Here is a 17066-nt window from a genome sequence, read left to right on the forward strand (position 1 = left end):
CTCAAGGACTCAAAGGTACTTCTCATCTCAAGACTGTTCGACTTATAGGGCTCATGCGAAATTATGGGAATGAACAATTCAACTCAAGAAATTCATGGGTAACAGGAAATAGTCCCATGATTAGAAATATAATCTCAAAGGGGATTAGGAACTGAATACTTAAGACTTAGAACTCGAAGATACTACTCATCTCAAAGGTACTCAACTGATGGAGTTCATGCGGAAGTTATGGGCATGAACGACTCGACTCAAGGGTCAAAATATCAATAAGGAATTCATGAATATGACTCTTCTCATTCTCATACTTACTTACTCAAAACATAACTCAAATCGATGATAGATCTCAAAGGATTCACAATTGAACTCAAGATTCCTCAAATTCTACTCTTAACTCTCTCTTGAATGTGAAATGTGAATTATGAATTCAAGCGTTATGGTTCATGATATGAAGGATCTTGTGATAACAAAATAGACTCATGAATACATTCTCCTCACTCTCATACTCACTTGTTCGAGTCTTGAAACAAGTTACTAGAAGTTGTAGAAGACTCCTCAAAAAGACTTAAAGGGACTTTCCCAAAAATGTTCGAAAGAACTCTCAAACTTGACTCTCAACTCTACCTTGAATGTGATTTATGAATTCAAGGTTGTGATTTGTGATAGGAAATATCTCGTGATGTTTAGGAGTGTTTTTAGATAGTTAAACAAGAGAAACGATCAAGAAATCACTGTCTGGAAGCAAGTCCGCGACACGGAGATGCATTTTAATATTTGGTCGCGAATTAACTTTTGAGGCAGAGAGGTTCGTGACCTCTCCACGACGCGAAGAAAATTTATGTGAAAGGGGAAGGCAGGTTCGTGACACGGAGCAAGGTGCCAGATTCACCCGACTTTTTCCTTCTTCGTTTTCTAACCCCAATTCGCCTAAATTCAATTTTTTGTACTCAACTTCTCTTTAGATTCAAATACCTAGCATATGTACACTAGAATCTAATTCAAAACAACTCTATAAATCGAGGCAATAATCTCAAGAACTTCTCAATCTCAGCCCAATTCAAGAACGAAAGCAAATTCAAGAACACCAAACTTTCAACTTTCTGGAACGAATTTAATGTTGAAATTAACATGATTGGCGTGTGGGTAAACAAATCCAACACTATGGAAGCTTACATACCTGAAAGAACCATCTTCTTAAAGGAAAATCTTTGAAGAAGAACCCTAGCCTTAGCGTTTCTTGAATTCCTTGAGCGTAGAATTTTTGGAGTGGATGAGAGGGTTTGATTTATGAAAACTGAATTTACTACACGTTTAGGGCAATTTAGATGACCTCCTAAGGGTTTTTAGGACTAAAATACCCCTAAAGAAATAAATAAAATGAGCTGGGAGTCGGTATAATTTTTCAGCAGGCAGTGAGATCCGTATGTGGAGCCATCGCTGAGCTGCTGCCAAATTTGGGCGTCGTTAGTAAATCAGTCATAACTTTTTACTCAGAGCTCGAATTTAGCAAACTCGGTGGCGTTGGAAAGAGGACTTGAAGACCTTTCATTTACCATCTCATGGTACACTTAAATCTTTATATTCTAAGAGATATAGTCGTTAGAAGTTGACCCAAATCTTAGAAGAACTTAGGAATGACTTGAATGAACTCTCTTTAGTTCTTCTTGGAACTCAAGGTGCTACATCTAGTGACCTTATCACTTAGAAAAATTTAAATTCCTTGGTAAAAATTACTCACTGCGATGAATGGTTTGAGTCTCAGCTTAAAAAATTTCTGGGGTGTTACACCCTATCCTCTTGACAGTTAGAAACAACGCTCTTGAAGTCCCGATTATTTAGTTCCTTTAAACCATATTTCATGATCTTTAACTTTCTAACTACTTGTAGAATCTTGCAGCTAGCCTTCAACTTAAGTGTCTCATGCTTCTCTCAATTTCTCCTTAAATCTTGGGTGAGTCGTCCATACATTACAAAATTAAAACGACTTCATGTTCTCTGGATCTGCATTAGTTAGTGTCCCTTTAATTAGGCAATGATCACTTATTCCTTCAGAAAGGTACTTTACTACACTGGAAGGTAATGTGCTTAGCCATACATTATTAATAAAGACCATGTCAATTTTAGAAAAAATCCTAATTATCACTTTTATCATTCCAAGTGTATCTTTGACCCTGGTAAGGCAATTCTATGAAACCACATGTTGCAATACAATTCTGAAAATCTTCTATTTCTGACCACACCACAGGGTTACCCCCAATCCTGTCTTCAGTTGTTAGTACTGAGTTGAAATCGCCTAGGATCATCCAATGTAATTGACAAACGACGTTGTAAGCCATAAGAGAATAACTCTTTCCTACATTCCTTTGTATTATAGGCATAAATCATTGTCATGATAAATGTCAATTGCAAAGGAACACTTCTCATTTTACAAGTAATCAACTGATATGTTGACTCTAATAGTGTAACTGTGTAGTAATCCGGCCTCCAAGTTATCTAAACCTTACCATTGTAATGAGAAGCAAGATTGGTAATGAACGACCAGCCATCAAACATCTTCTGAGCTATCAAATCGATCTTCCGTACTTTTATTATTGTTTTTAGTAACCCTGATAGCCCAATTTTTTTCATTATTACAAAGGAGTTTCACCTTCTTTTGCTTATTAGAGCCATTGAGACCTCTCACATTCCAATAAAGACAACTATCCATTCCCAATTAGGATGGCCTCCCACTATTTCTTTACTGTTACTGATAGCCTTCTTACTCTTACCCCATTTGTTCAGTACCTGAAAAGTGTTTTTTACTCTCTACATAAAGTGGTTGCTTAGTTTGAAACTTGAGTGCTTTCAGAGGTGTGTCCCAAACATTAGTTGCACCTTGCTTCTGAGACTCATTTGATCCGCCCGCCTTATGAGGATCCAATGTAATTGTTGGAGGTGATGTTTTCTCCTGAACAACTATTCCTCCAATGTCAATTGAAGGTTGGATGTCTTGGCTAATTCGAGTCGCGTTTACTTCCAATTCCTTCCTATTTGTGCTCGGAGTTGTATTTTTCTTCGTAATTCAGTTCTAAATGACCATTTTATCACGAACCTTACACAACGTTGACTTCCAATCATACAACACCTTCTACTCTATCAAATTACCCTTCTTCGACCTGGACGGGATCACCTCTAGCAACATTGTGTCCATTTCAACTTCAACTAGCAGCCTCGCAAAGTTCAGTCTTACTTTTCTTTCAGTATTATGGTCTACCATTAGAGGTTTTTCAACCAAACTACCAATCTTACTAAGTCCTTTCGGACTCCAGTACTTAAAATCAAGACTAGAAAGCTTAATCTAAATAGGTACTGATAAGTGCTAACGCTCCTAGATGTTTTGATGATCTCCTCACAAGTGCAGGGACATGGTCCTCTTCAGAGTATACTCGTCCAGTGTCAATATGTTGTACAGTTGTAAAAGTTGTTTGCGTCAGGAAGTTGGTGGAGTTGCAGAGTACTCCACCAATCAGAAACGACGAGGTTGTTTGTACATTGGATAATAATTCCTCTTGTCTATTCATTCAAAGAGAGATTTTGCAAGCTTCAAAGCAGCAGGGACCTGATCGATTGCTTCATGTACCAGCTGTTACTTTAATTGCTTATAATCGTGCTTATATTGTAGGAATCGTTTCGTTTGTGTTAGAAACGTTTCAAACTTGTGTGAATCATTATAAGAACTTAAGTTGTGAGTAACTTATTGTCTTACTTCAAAGTCTATATTAATCTATTAGGATTAGTATCGTGGGCAATGTTGTATCTGCTTAGGCTCGTCTAAGTAATAGGAGATATTGCTTAGTGTGGAGATTAGTAGGTTAATCTCATTTTGTAAACTGATTTTTACTTTTGCTTGAGAAGACTAGTAAAAATAGTTTGAAAACTCCTGTGAGACAGGTCGTGATTTTACTCCCTTGAGCAAGGAGGTTTCCACGTAAAGTTGTGTGTGCAATCTTTACTTTCAGCATTCATTTCACCTCCTGTTATTGTAACTGTGCTGAGGACATAGTCCCATCTAGTCTGGTGGACGCATACATTCCAACAGGTACTGTGCATAGTTTTTCCCTCGTAAACTCCATATCAGGATTTCATGGCTTTACTATAAAGGGTTTACAAAGAGGTATATGCACCTTGCAACACCTCTTGATTCCCTACTTCAGTGTCAAATCGAACTATAACAATACCATTCTTGAGCATCGCCACTTTGTTAATTCCTAGCTTGGACCAAAGCTTGTGTATGAATCCTTTCAGCACTTCAAATGGGGGATGGACTCCTAACACATAACACACTACAGCATTCTTCCAATAGGCAATTTCTGAACTAATATCCTCTAATTCAATCTCAATTACAAGGGATTCACCATGCATAACAGGTTCTACGTACTCCAATTTGAACCCAACGTTTAAGATTTTGATTATTTCAAAATTATCCCAAATTGAACTTCGCGGGACTGGTTTCACACTCTCGTCGCCCACTTCATCTGCCCAAGATCTACTTCCGCTGCTACTGGATTTCTTTCCGAAATTCGCTGAAGCCTGGACAATTTCAGTCCATTGAGCCTAAGCTTGCAATGCAGGATCTGTTTTGTTTGGTTATTGCTCGTTGTGGTTTCATCTGCCTCCGCTTCTATTACCTTAGCGTTCTTCCTCTTGTTCCCACGGTTTGGTTGACTCACCTGAGCAGGGGCACAGTGTTAAAAAAAAGACACGTGTCTTAGGCCCGGAATTTAAGGGGCCTCATTTTTAATAATAATATTTTACAAGTTATTATTATTTTAACAAATATTGAATACTATTTGTAGAAAAAGTAAATTTTCATGAAAAATTAAGGAATTATTAGAAGAAATTTGACATATTTGGAGTACTACATCTCATGAAAAATAATTTAAAATAAGAATGGCTATATTATCAATTGAAAACTAGAACAAATCAATTATATAAAAGTTATTAACAATTTAAGTTTAAGGCCCCGTTTGATTTTTGCTTTAAGCCACTAATATGCTTGAGCCGCCCCTGCGCCTGAGCCTCCATTTCCTTCAGAGACAGCGTGCGTTCTCTCTTCGCCATGGTTAGCGCAGGTTAGCCAATGTGCATCGAGAGAGAAAACACTCCACAATCAACGAAAACAAGATTTTCCCCTTTAGGCACTTTGTTCAACCAATTTTTTATTTTTATTTTTTTTGAAAATTGAAATCTCATCTTCAAAATTACTACTCCCTCCGTCCACTATTGCTTTTCAGGTATACTAAAAATAAATGTCCAAAATTAATTGTCAATTTAAACAATCAAGAAACAATTAGTCATTTGTTCCAATTCTGCCCTTAATAATTACATAACTACTAGTTTCAAAAAGTAGTAATTTTAAAGTTACAAGACTACTTTAATGTGAAAAAAATTGTTTTTACAGTTTTCAAAAAGTACAAACCATTTTAATAATGATTGATAGTAGGATATTATTAGTCAAATTGCACCTTATATTAAATTTTTCTTAAGGATTGTGCATGATCTTACCCTAACAAACAATAGTGGACGGAGGGACTATCATACAGATGCTTCTTAGAATCAACAATTATAACCTCTTTCTCCTTACTGGTCCTTTTGTCAGTTCGCTAACATGTGTTTTTTTTAACCTTTTCTCTTTTTATGAAATTAGAATTTAGGGGTAACATAGATAGGGGTTTCACTATTGGTGACATGATTCTCTCTTTCATATTAACTTATATGAGATGAAGTGAATGCATTCAACACAAAATTCAATTTTAAACATACATGAGACTATTAGTTAATATTGTTATTAGTTTGTCTTAACATAGAGCACTTTCTAAGAGTTGAATTCATAGAATTTTTCTGCTCATAATTGTATAAATCAAAGCAAAGAAATTATTTTGTCTCAAATTAGAAGTGATTTTGAAAACAAAGAAAACAAAAATGAAAAGGAAACCAAAATTCTTACGAAGTAAAAATAAAAGTTTTAGGTAAAAACTAACTATGGAAAAAAGAGAGTAAAAAATTAAATGGTGTAAATTCATTGAATACAAAAATTAAAAGAGAGGAAACAAAAAACGCATCCCGCCATAATTGTAATTGAAAATACAAAAATGTAAAACAAGAAGTTATCAATTCCAAAAAAATAGCAAATTCAAAAAATTAGCAAACAAATACTCGTATTTTTTATATTTTTATGTTTTGTAATTAAAATTTTATTTTATAAATAAAAAAGAGTAAATTAATGTATTATAAATTAACATCTTTAACACAATAACTTTGTGATTGTTCATACTTTTAAAAAGTTATTTATTTCAAAAAATAGTATTAAAACATCACAAAAAAAATTCATACTTTTGTTAACTTCGTAATTGGTCAAATTAACCTATATAAATTGAAATAGAAAAAATAATTACAATGTATCAAAAGCACTCATAACCACAAAACATCGATAATATTCCAAGCATAGAAAATCGAAAAGAACTCTAACCACCATATCATCAAAGGAGTAGACATTTTTGTGATATTAGGTAAGCATTAATTTTGACAATTAGCTAGATTGAATATTTACTTGGTCAAGAAGAATTCAACATTAATTAATCTCTACCATTATTTATAGAGATTTTGATTAATAAAATTTCTTTCTTTCCCAAAAATATACGATTTATATATTATATATAATAATAAAAAGAGAAATGAAGAGCAGTATTTTCACAATTTCAATTCAAACTCAATCATCTGATGAGAAGAACTGAGAGCTTAGATTATCCATAACAGCTAACTGCATATTCTCTGATGGTTTCCAATGTCTCTTCCTTTGATTTATAAACCAATTGTTGATCTGCTTTGGATCAAGTCCTGTTGATTCTGCTAGTGAATTCTTATCAGCCTCCTATTATCATAAAAACATTCGTTATCATCTCACGTAACTAAAATATGTATAAGTTATGTGTCAATTCACGTTATATTTTATGCAGGATCAAACATGAAATAACTGATTAATGAACTAATAGTTGCATAACCCTATCCAACGACCAACTCCCCCAAGAGTTTCATAAGGAGGGCAAAAAGAAAGAGAGAATTACAAAATTCAGGTATACATGTCATTAACTTGAATAAGTGTATCACTATTGTATCTCATTCACGATCAAACGAGCAACAATACTCGCTATGAAATTGGTAAACAATTTATATGTACCATGTCCATACACTAAATTGTGGATAAAACCAATGTTATGAATGGATAGAAGTTTTGGAAAAGACCAAAAGTGCACCAATATTATAAACATGAGAAACTATTAGTACATCTTGGGGAAAAACAACGATGACTTTAAGTCTCAACCCAAAAATAAGGAATTATTTTAGGTTTATTCTCAAATAATCAATGCAGAACCTAGTAAACATAAAAATTATAATCTAAAATCCATAAATTTAAAATCTTTAAACCACCTCTCTGTGAAAGAACCTAAAAAGTAGTACTCCCTCCATCTCAATTTATGTTACACATTTCGGATTTCGAGATTCAAATTGAACTATTTTTTACTGTAAAATTTCATATATCTTTTATATATTTTGGATCGTCAATTATTGTGACTTACAGTACTTTTTACGTAGTTTACAAATATATAAATTTCATGTGCAAATTTTGGATCAAAGTTAAATTGTTTGACTCTGGAGAAACAAAATGTGTCACATAAGTTGAGACAGAGAGAGTATAAATACAAAATTTTAAACCAAGATTTTAAATGAAACAAGAAGAATAAGCATTATTTGAGTTGTATGAAAATGCAAAATAGAGAGGTAAAGAAGTACAAACCGTAGGGTAAGGCCATCTAAAGTGATCATCCCACCATGCAAGTAACATTTGCCTTGCCTCTTTTGGTAGCTTCCCTTTCTTCTTTTTCTTTGAAAATTCCAACTTTAGACTACTTAAATGACTCCCAAACTTACGTAGGAGTCTATCTTTGAGTTCATTATCTTCACTTCTCATTGATGCATCTGCCTCACCACAACTTAACTCCTCATCTGATGATACACCACCATCATCTGCCACAATTAATTTACTCCACTTTAGATCAAGATATATAAGGAGAGAGTTTGTTATAAGTTCCTATGTTTCTCGAATTGTTAAAAAATATCAACGAGTGCGTGTCAAATTCTTCAAAAATAGTGTATTTCTAAAGTATCCGACATGAGTGTGATAATATTTTTGAAAAGTCCCAGCAACTTAGATAAGCTCTATAAGTGACAGGAGTAACTGCTTTCTAGTCCTAGTTGGTACCTAAGTTGTGCGGACTCTTCACTTTCGATGCCGTACCCGTGTCGGATTCTCCAAAAATACACTACTTTTGGCGAATCCGACACGCATCCCTTGACATTATTGAAGAGTCCAAGTAACACAGGTTGGTACCACCCCTAGTAAACTTCAGCATGCAAGGAACACGTTCAAGAAGTTATTTCCAAAGAGCTTGTACATGTGTAAGCTCATTATTCATCTTGTCAATGGCAAGAACTATGTCAATGGGTGCATCACTTAAAAGATGAGAAAAAGTTCTAAGTGAGAATTGATCCTGGTAGCTAAATAACTCAACATACAATTAATTGCATCATTTAGCCTTTTAGAAATATGGATACCATCATATAATATAAGATCAATTCTAAAAAGTATATACATATAATATCTAATTTAATAGAAAGATCATGGTTCACGTACAACGCAAAATAGGCTATACAATCGCCCCTGATTAATACAATAGTGGCTTTATTTACTGAGTCAATTTTTTAAAGATTAATGCTATCTTAAAGTTGTAAAGCTTGATATAAAAAATCCATCGACCTGGATGTTGAAGATTACAGCACAAAATTGTAAAAGGAAAGTAACACATCAAGAATTAGGAACAATTTTGATCACCCTGATCTAACCATAGACTACATAGCAAGAATCGTTAGAGTTAGGCATGTATTAGCAATACACGAATTAGTTATAAGGAAATTTATATCTTATTTACTATTATGTAGGAAGTAGTTCAGCAGTATATAGTTATTCAAGCAGTAGTTATTCCATTTTATATCAAGTATAAAATTATACATAAAATCCCTCCTAACTTATACATGTATTAGTTATCCATGTTTATAAATTGCAAACCAGACATTGTATTAATTTTCTACATAGTCTGAACCAACTGCCAAACATGATATTGATTAAACAAGATCTAATACATATACAATATTTCTCCTAACCAGCTACCAAACGACCCCTTTTAAAGCCCTACTTCACCAATAAAAATTCATTGGGATAGTTAATCTTATGTATCAGAAAATTATACCAAAAAAAGCTTGTTATATAAAGTGATGAGTTCGATCACAAATTTCTGTCGCAATATTGTTGGGCTACATAATTTGAAAGATTGTTAATTTAGAAAACTGACTTACCGCCTATATCAAATGACCACTATGACATACAACTTTGTTAGAATTAAATATAAATAAAAATTTAAGCTATAGATCAAGTTAATATTTTTGAAGATAATAACTTTGGTAATAAAAGTGGATCTGTTGTATTAAAAATGTAGGGAAAGCTGCAAGGATTTCTCATAGCAAAAGCTCTAGAAAAATTTAAGCCAATTTAATAAAGCAAACAAGAGTATATATTTTTAAGATATGTATACACTATTTCATATTATGTGATAGTACTCGACTCAAATAGACAAAATAGTGTATAAAGAAATAAATATATAAAATATCATAAAAATATTAAATGATCTTATTAAGTAATTTATTTTAAAAGCACATGTTATTAAATAAATAATTTTAATTTATTACTTACATAAAGGACTAGTATATAAAATGATGAACAATTTACGTATTTGACCTATTGATAAAAGACAACTACTTATTTGTTCATTGTTATCATTAAAAAACTTCTATACTGAAAAAAGAAAGATATTTTTTTATTTTAATTGTTCAATCTATTTTTCTTTTTAGTCCGTTCATGAAACATACATCTATTTTTATTTTTAATAACTCATCATACTACGAATTTTTTTAAAATTTCTAAAATTTAGGTCAAACTAAAATAAGGCGAATAAATTAAAATAAAAAAATAATTAATAGAATTGATAGGTATATTGGGAAAGAGACATTGGGGAGCACAAAGAGCCATGACTGGACTGAACCCACAGAGTGGCCTACCAAGATTTGACTACCATTATATGCAGCACCCCTGCAAACACTTTCACTCTCAGTGGGTTTTCAGTAAGGAAAACAAATTAAAAATAAAAGAAAAAAAATATTATTTTTAAAATTTCTCATCTGGTGTCTAATATCCACGTAGAGCCTGGTTAATTACAGATTGGGAAGTCTCACATTACTATTCTCTAACAAAAATGAAGGAGTACTTATCATTCCACCACAACCCTTGTTATAGTTGTGTGTGGTACTCTGGTCCTAGAGTATCAAAATAATACTTCATCTGTTTAATTTTATGTAACATTATTTGAGTATTGATATTAATAACAATAAGTATGGATTTAATTTTTTTTTATTATCTAACTTACATATGTGTAAACTTCCTATTTGATGTATTCACATGTAACGGCTATTAATGAAAAAAAATCGATTTATTCTAGTTAATTCTCTTTCCCTATTTTGTGCAGAAAAATTGTGTTCAATCGAATAACATCTCATAAATTGAAAGGGAAAAAAAAAATTGTGTGCGTGTGCAAGTGTTTGATAATTGATAATTGATAATTGATAGTAGTAGTTGTTGAATAAAAAAGGAAGAAACAAAAGAAAAGAGTTAGAATTGGCAGCGTAAAGCACGGGAGTCCATGTGCTATATCGACCACCCGCTCTACACGGGCTTTCTCTCCCATTAATGTTTTTGGGTCCTACCCTTTTTCTTCAATGCCCCATTATATATATATAATATACTATATAATAAAATAAAATAAATGTCCCTTCATTCATTCATTCATTTCTTTCTTTAATAATTCTACCTTCTTTACTACTCAAATAATTATTATATTCAAACAAAAGTACACATTATCGTCGTTTACATATATATTACTCCCTCCGTTTCAAAAAGAGTGACCTAGTTTGACTAAACACAGAATTTAAGAAAATAAAAAAGAGTTTTGAATCTTGTCAAATTTAAATTATGTCAAATGTACAAAATTATCATTTAATCTTGTGGTGTTAAACATGTCACGTGGAAAGGTGAAAGTAAATGTTACCAAAAAAGGAAAGAGATCACTCTTTTTTAAACAAACTAAAAAGAAAAGGAGGTCATTCTTTTTAAAACAGAGGGAGGACTTATAAACGGAGAAATATTCTTCAACTATATTCAAATTGAAACCAACATATTCAGTGTAAAACTATATCTAGAGAGGATGATGCATACACCGTCTTACTTTCTATTTTGTGAAAGGGAGAAAACAACCTAGGTCAACTTTTGTTTTTTTTGGTTTCCCACCCGATATCCAAAGCCCACATTGAAATTTCGACTAAATTCAGATCGGCTCTGCAGCCCAATCAGAGGTGGACCTAGGTCAACTTAAATGATGGGAATACATCATAATGAAAATGGATTTTTTCAAAGGTGCAACTCATAACCAGTTTCTACTTTGACTTGGAATTTGTATGATTTGATTTATTTTAAGTGTTTTTAAGTCTAAGTAAGTTGAAAGTGTTTTGAGTAAATGGAAAAATATGTTTATAAACACATGATTTTAAGCAAAAATGATAAAAATAAATCAAAAGTCAATTCAAACAGGGACTTCTACCAAGTTAGAAAAATCTTTCAAGTTCCAAAATGTATATAGCAACTTAAATGAATCTTAATGAAGAACCTAAATACACATGAATTGTGTAAGGGTAGTTTAGTAAACACACTTAATAAAGGTAGTGGTAATATTCGTATACAATCTACGTGCTCTCATCATGTCTCACATTGTGAGATTTCAATGAATATGTTATTGCTATTGTAACAAGGTAAAGAACTAACTATCAAAGTAGATCTAGTACTACTAACAACCACTACAATAATTACTACTCCACAACCGCAAGCAAATTGAGGTCGACTATCCAAACCCTTACTTGACTAGTTCAATTTATCTACAATGCCAATGACCCTAATATTTACTATTATATGAATTAATTCAGCTTACATCTCCAGCATAATATACAACAGGCAAGCATTAATGCATAAACTTTTTAACATAAAATAAAGCACAAGTACAAAACAATATGGAAAACAGCATCCAGCAGTTTATCAGTTTAATGCAATCCAAGCACGTGAACATATACAGTTGATCACTTGAACTTACTAAACTAAAAATAAACTTTTTATTGAAATTAAAACAAAAGGCACACGAGGCCAGATTAATAAATTACTCTCTCTGTATCACTAAAAAGTTAATCTGTACTTTGAAACTAAAATTAATTATTACTTATATAGCTTGTCAAACACAAAGAATATATCTACCCATTCATTATTATTAACAACCCCTTTTTTTAATTTCCTCATTAATTTTTTAGACTGTAAGGCTGCTGCCTGCCTTATACAGATCAAATTATACCATTTGCCTCAAATTAATAAAATATTTGAACAATGACAGCTTCTAATGCGTGGAGAAAGCATAAAATAACACAACTTTATATCCTATATAGTTAGTTTAACACATTAATCTAAGTAATTAATTATTAGACTAGATCAAATTAAAGTAAACATAATAAACAATAAGTTCTAATTGTACTTAGCATGTATAACTTACTTTTTTTAAAAAAAGGTGCCAGGCCATAGGACAAGAAGATTGATCCACGTGATATGTTAGTTAAGATTCTTGGATTTAAAATCTCTTAATATAGAGTAAGATTGCTTACACAATACTTTTTCGATTATACTGAAGATATTATTATTATACGATGAAAACAAGGTAGATAAATCATTAGGTAAACGAAGATAATATAATCACTTTAAGTGAACACCAATAAGACATCAAACAATTCCCAATGTGTCTGGCAAGAACACATAGCACTATAATATTGGAACTTGAAAAATAAATATGATGAAGGCTTTGCAGAGGTTGGAAAGACCAATTAATTGTGGTTCCACATGCAAGCCACATACCATCTGAGAATATATATACATCCAACTATTATAGACTGTACTCAAACATATGGTCTTTGTTGACATTATTGTACTTGAATCTAATTTATGAGTTATATTGTTCAAATCTTTCAAAAATTGCTATTAAAACTATATTAGATCTTCCAAAAAATGTAGAACTTTATGCACCAAAATAACATATTGAAGGATCCAAACAACATTATATGAGCTTAAAAGTAGAGCTATTTTTTCAGATGATTACTCAGCTAATAGTTATTATTTCAGGAACTCACATTTCTTCCCAATATCAATTATCTTTAACAAAGAAAATGACTTTCTGAAGTAGAAAATCCATAGTCAAGTAACTATATGAGAAATCAACCTCGAAGATGAATGTAAAATAATGCTACAATAATGACCTAAACCAAAATGAAGGTAGTATATATCTTGTTTATTGAAAATATATATCCAAGTTGAAAACTCAAAATTTGTACTACCATCAATCATCTATGTCTAATCATACGCGTGAGCCAGCTCCAGCTACAACTGTAGTCCAAGTACAAGAATTATAAACCCTATTTTCATACAATTTGATATGAACTAGTTTGCTAATTGATTATATCTTGGATTTAGACCTTTAAGTATTTGACCAAACAATTGATCGAGTAAATACTTATCAGCACCTAGTGTTTACGTCAAAATAATCGAGTTAACCTTATGAATTAAAAAGGAAAATACATACCACTTAACAATAACTAAGTGATAAATGTAAATGTATAGTAAAGGATGGGATGACTTGCATGATTTTCAACCAACATTGATCAAACAGAAGAACGGCCATTTCCATAAATAAGTTCCATAATTTGCAAAATCTTTATAGGAAACTAAACAATTATTAACTGTATAAGGTCAAATTTGCTCCAATCATACTAGTACCATATATAGTCACATAAATGCACATAAAATATACTTCATCCGTTTTCAAAAAAATGACCTAGCTACTCTTCTTTTTAGTCTGTTTCAAAAAGAACAACATCTTTCTTTTCTTTTGGCATCATTTTAAATACAACATACCACGTCACATGTTAAGAGCCACAAGATTAAAACTCTATGTGAAGTCAAACTAGGTCTTTTTTTTTAAAACGAAAAGAGTATATAATGTTCACCTTCCCTATATATAAAACATGAGCAGTGATCTAGAATAGGGTAGATATAGAGTATAGAGGACATATGTTACTGTTTATTGAAAGAGCTACTATAGCCATGTCACCTCAATTGTGATATGTCAAAATCAGAATCTCTGAGCTAAAGTGGTTTGAAATGCAAAAAAAAGAAATTTTCCTGACAACTAAACAAAAGGCAAGAGAGACAAGTGAAGCACCACAAAAACAATATGAGTAAAACTAGGATATCAAAGGTCCCAGTTGCACTCAAAAAAACATCTAACCCTCAAGGAGGGCAAAAAAATACATAGTTTTTTTGCTACTATCAATGAATTATTTTCCAACAAAATAAGCAAAATTTTCCAAAATCATATAATCAGTCACGGCATGAATACACAAAGGCAAGAAACTCTTGCTCATTATTTTCATTTCTGACAACTTTTAGTCATATTTTTGGAGCTCTATGCTCTATTATTATTTGCACCATCCTTAAAATGATTTTACCTCCTCTTATAGTGTCCAATGATGATATATTAGTGAGGGTATTTCGTATAATAGATGTGTGTTCAATTCTTATCGACTCTCATTTTATCACAACATATGAGAATACAAGAATTGAAGTAGAAGAGGTGATTCAACATCTCTATGTGTGCAAAATAGTTAAACTCAAAATTACTTGTACCAACTCCAGAGAAATTGTATTTCATAACATGACCAATTCCATCTCATCAGATCTCTCTACAACAATATTTCACTACAACGATCAAGTTCTCTTTGGTGTCCATCTTCATATTATGTTACTACATATTATACGTTCCACTACTAAAAAATCACTATTTTCCTATGAAATTTTCCATTGAGTAATATTCAGAGGTTATTCTCACATATATTTTGATTGTACTAGTAAAAAAAGAATAAATAGTACTACAATGTTTTCATACAGAAAACTTAAAATATGTCACTGCGAATCTATTTTCCACCGTGCATATTTCTAAGTCAGATGATTTGATAGGAAATAAATAAAGAAATCATGTTTAATAGCATAAATTTCTTTCTAATTCATGATTCGTTTTACTAATAGGTAAAAGATATCGAAACAAACAACATCGAGATAATGTTTGACTGACCTTTGCAAAGATTACCTAGTTGCATTTCAATCTTGTGGAGGAACGTTGTTGCTTCATCAAAAGGCCTAGACAGATCGGACTTATACTTCAACAATATATCACAATACGTTTCCTATTTGATTGAACAAAAATAAACAAACATATGGTCAAAATTTCAAACAAACTATTCACAGTATATCATTTAATTTAATTTAATGAAGAAACAAGAAAAGTCAAACAATAAATTCTACAAACAGAAATAAAAAGAGTAACCAACCATAAACTCATCAAGTTCAGGATCAGCTCCTATACATATAGAAGTAGCGTTTGGTTTACGAAAATCAGTTTGTTGCCTTATTTCTTCCAGCAGATTTACTATACTCGCTGGTGCTCCAACCTATAAAAATCAAAATTCCGTAACAATTTAAGTTATATACACTAATCGTATAAATTATATATAAAAAAAAACAACTCAAAATTAACATAAGCTAAAGATTTCAAAAACCATAAACCCTCTTGCTTATCTAAGAAATGATAATAAAAAAAAAAAAGATACTTAGGTTAAACTTATAAGAAAAATCCAAAAAAAAATAGTTAGATCATAAAAGATTAAATCATACTTAACCTTTTGGCAATCAATATAAGCGTTGAGTAATTTAGGATAATAAGGATGTGAGACGATTTTAGCCTTGATAACATTTGAACCATCTTCATTATTATTGTTATTATCATTATTATCATGATAATCCTTACTGCTACCACCACTGCCACTGCCTCCGCCACAATTTCCACTTCTAATTTGATAAATATTATCATTATTTTGAAGAGTCATAGTACTGAAAGAATTAGTTTGTTCCGATGATAATTGAATATCATCGGATCCAAACATCATCGGATTAGAAGTCAAGATGGACGAGTTGGTATAGTTGTGGAAATTGTTGTACTCAGTTTGCATCATCAAATTCTCCGGTGACATCAAAGCTTTATCCGCGTAATCGTCTCTTGTTGAATGAAAACCATACATTTCATCATCCATATATATATATATCTAAAAAAAACAAAAATACAAAGTTGAGTAAATTACTTAGAAATAATCAAATGAGAAATTTGTTTGATATTTGAAGTGGGTGTTGTGTTTTTCTTTTTTCTTTTTCAAAAGGGAGAGAAAAATAAATTAAAGGAGAAGAGGAAAAGAAGGGAAGGTGAAGAGGAAGAGAGGTCCCATTACTTAGAGATAAAATAAAAGAATCTAATATTTCGTTGGTTTATATATATTAATTAAAAATACACTTGTAATAAGTATGCATAAATATAATGGTTGATAAATAATAGTATTTTTTAACTATTTTTTTATTTTTCTTTTTCTTGTTAATTCTCTCGTTTGTTCTCATGTATCTAGCAAGAAGTTTCTAACTTATCATATAATTAGTGTACAAAATTCTAAAAAGTAGACCACAACTTACATTAAATATTTGCTTGCAAGGGAATGAAAATAACTAGGGACAAATAAATTAATAATAGCTCAAGAAAATAAAACGAATTTAAAAAAAAAAAAAAATCATCTGCAAGGCGCTAACGGCCTTGAGACTTGTAAGGCTCATGGCGGCTGAGCCTTACAAGGCTAAAAGTTATTGAGCCTTGTAAGGCACATGGAGTTTTGCGCCTCATTTTTGA

The 17066-nt window shown here is 31.7% G+C and overlaps 1 protein-coding gene across 1 annotated transcript; it reads right to left on the reverse strand.

Annotated features, from left to right (window-relative positions):
• Positions 1–6541: 6541 nt before the first annotated feature.
• LOC102577616 (POTH1) lies at positions 6542–16560 on the reverse strand. The gene is given in 5 exon segments (NM_001288425.1): positions 6542–6907; positions 7832–8061; positions 15414–15525; positions 15670–15789; positions 16018–16560. Coding segments are annotated over 5 exon segments (1035 nt in total). The 5' UTR covers positions 16429–16560; the 3' UTR covers positions 6542–6745.
• Between the last annotated feature and the right edge of the window lie 506 nt (positions 16561–17066).

This window comes from Solanum tuberosum, unplaced genomic scaffold, assembly GCF_000226075.1.
Source record: "Solanum tuberosum cultivar DM 1-3 516 R44 unplaced genomic scaffold, SolTub_3.0 scf00216, whole genome shotgun sequence".
Lineage (NCBI taxonomy): Eukaryota > Viridiplantae > Streptophyta > Magnoliopsida > Solanales > Solanaceae > Solanum > Solanum tuberosum.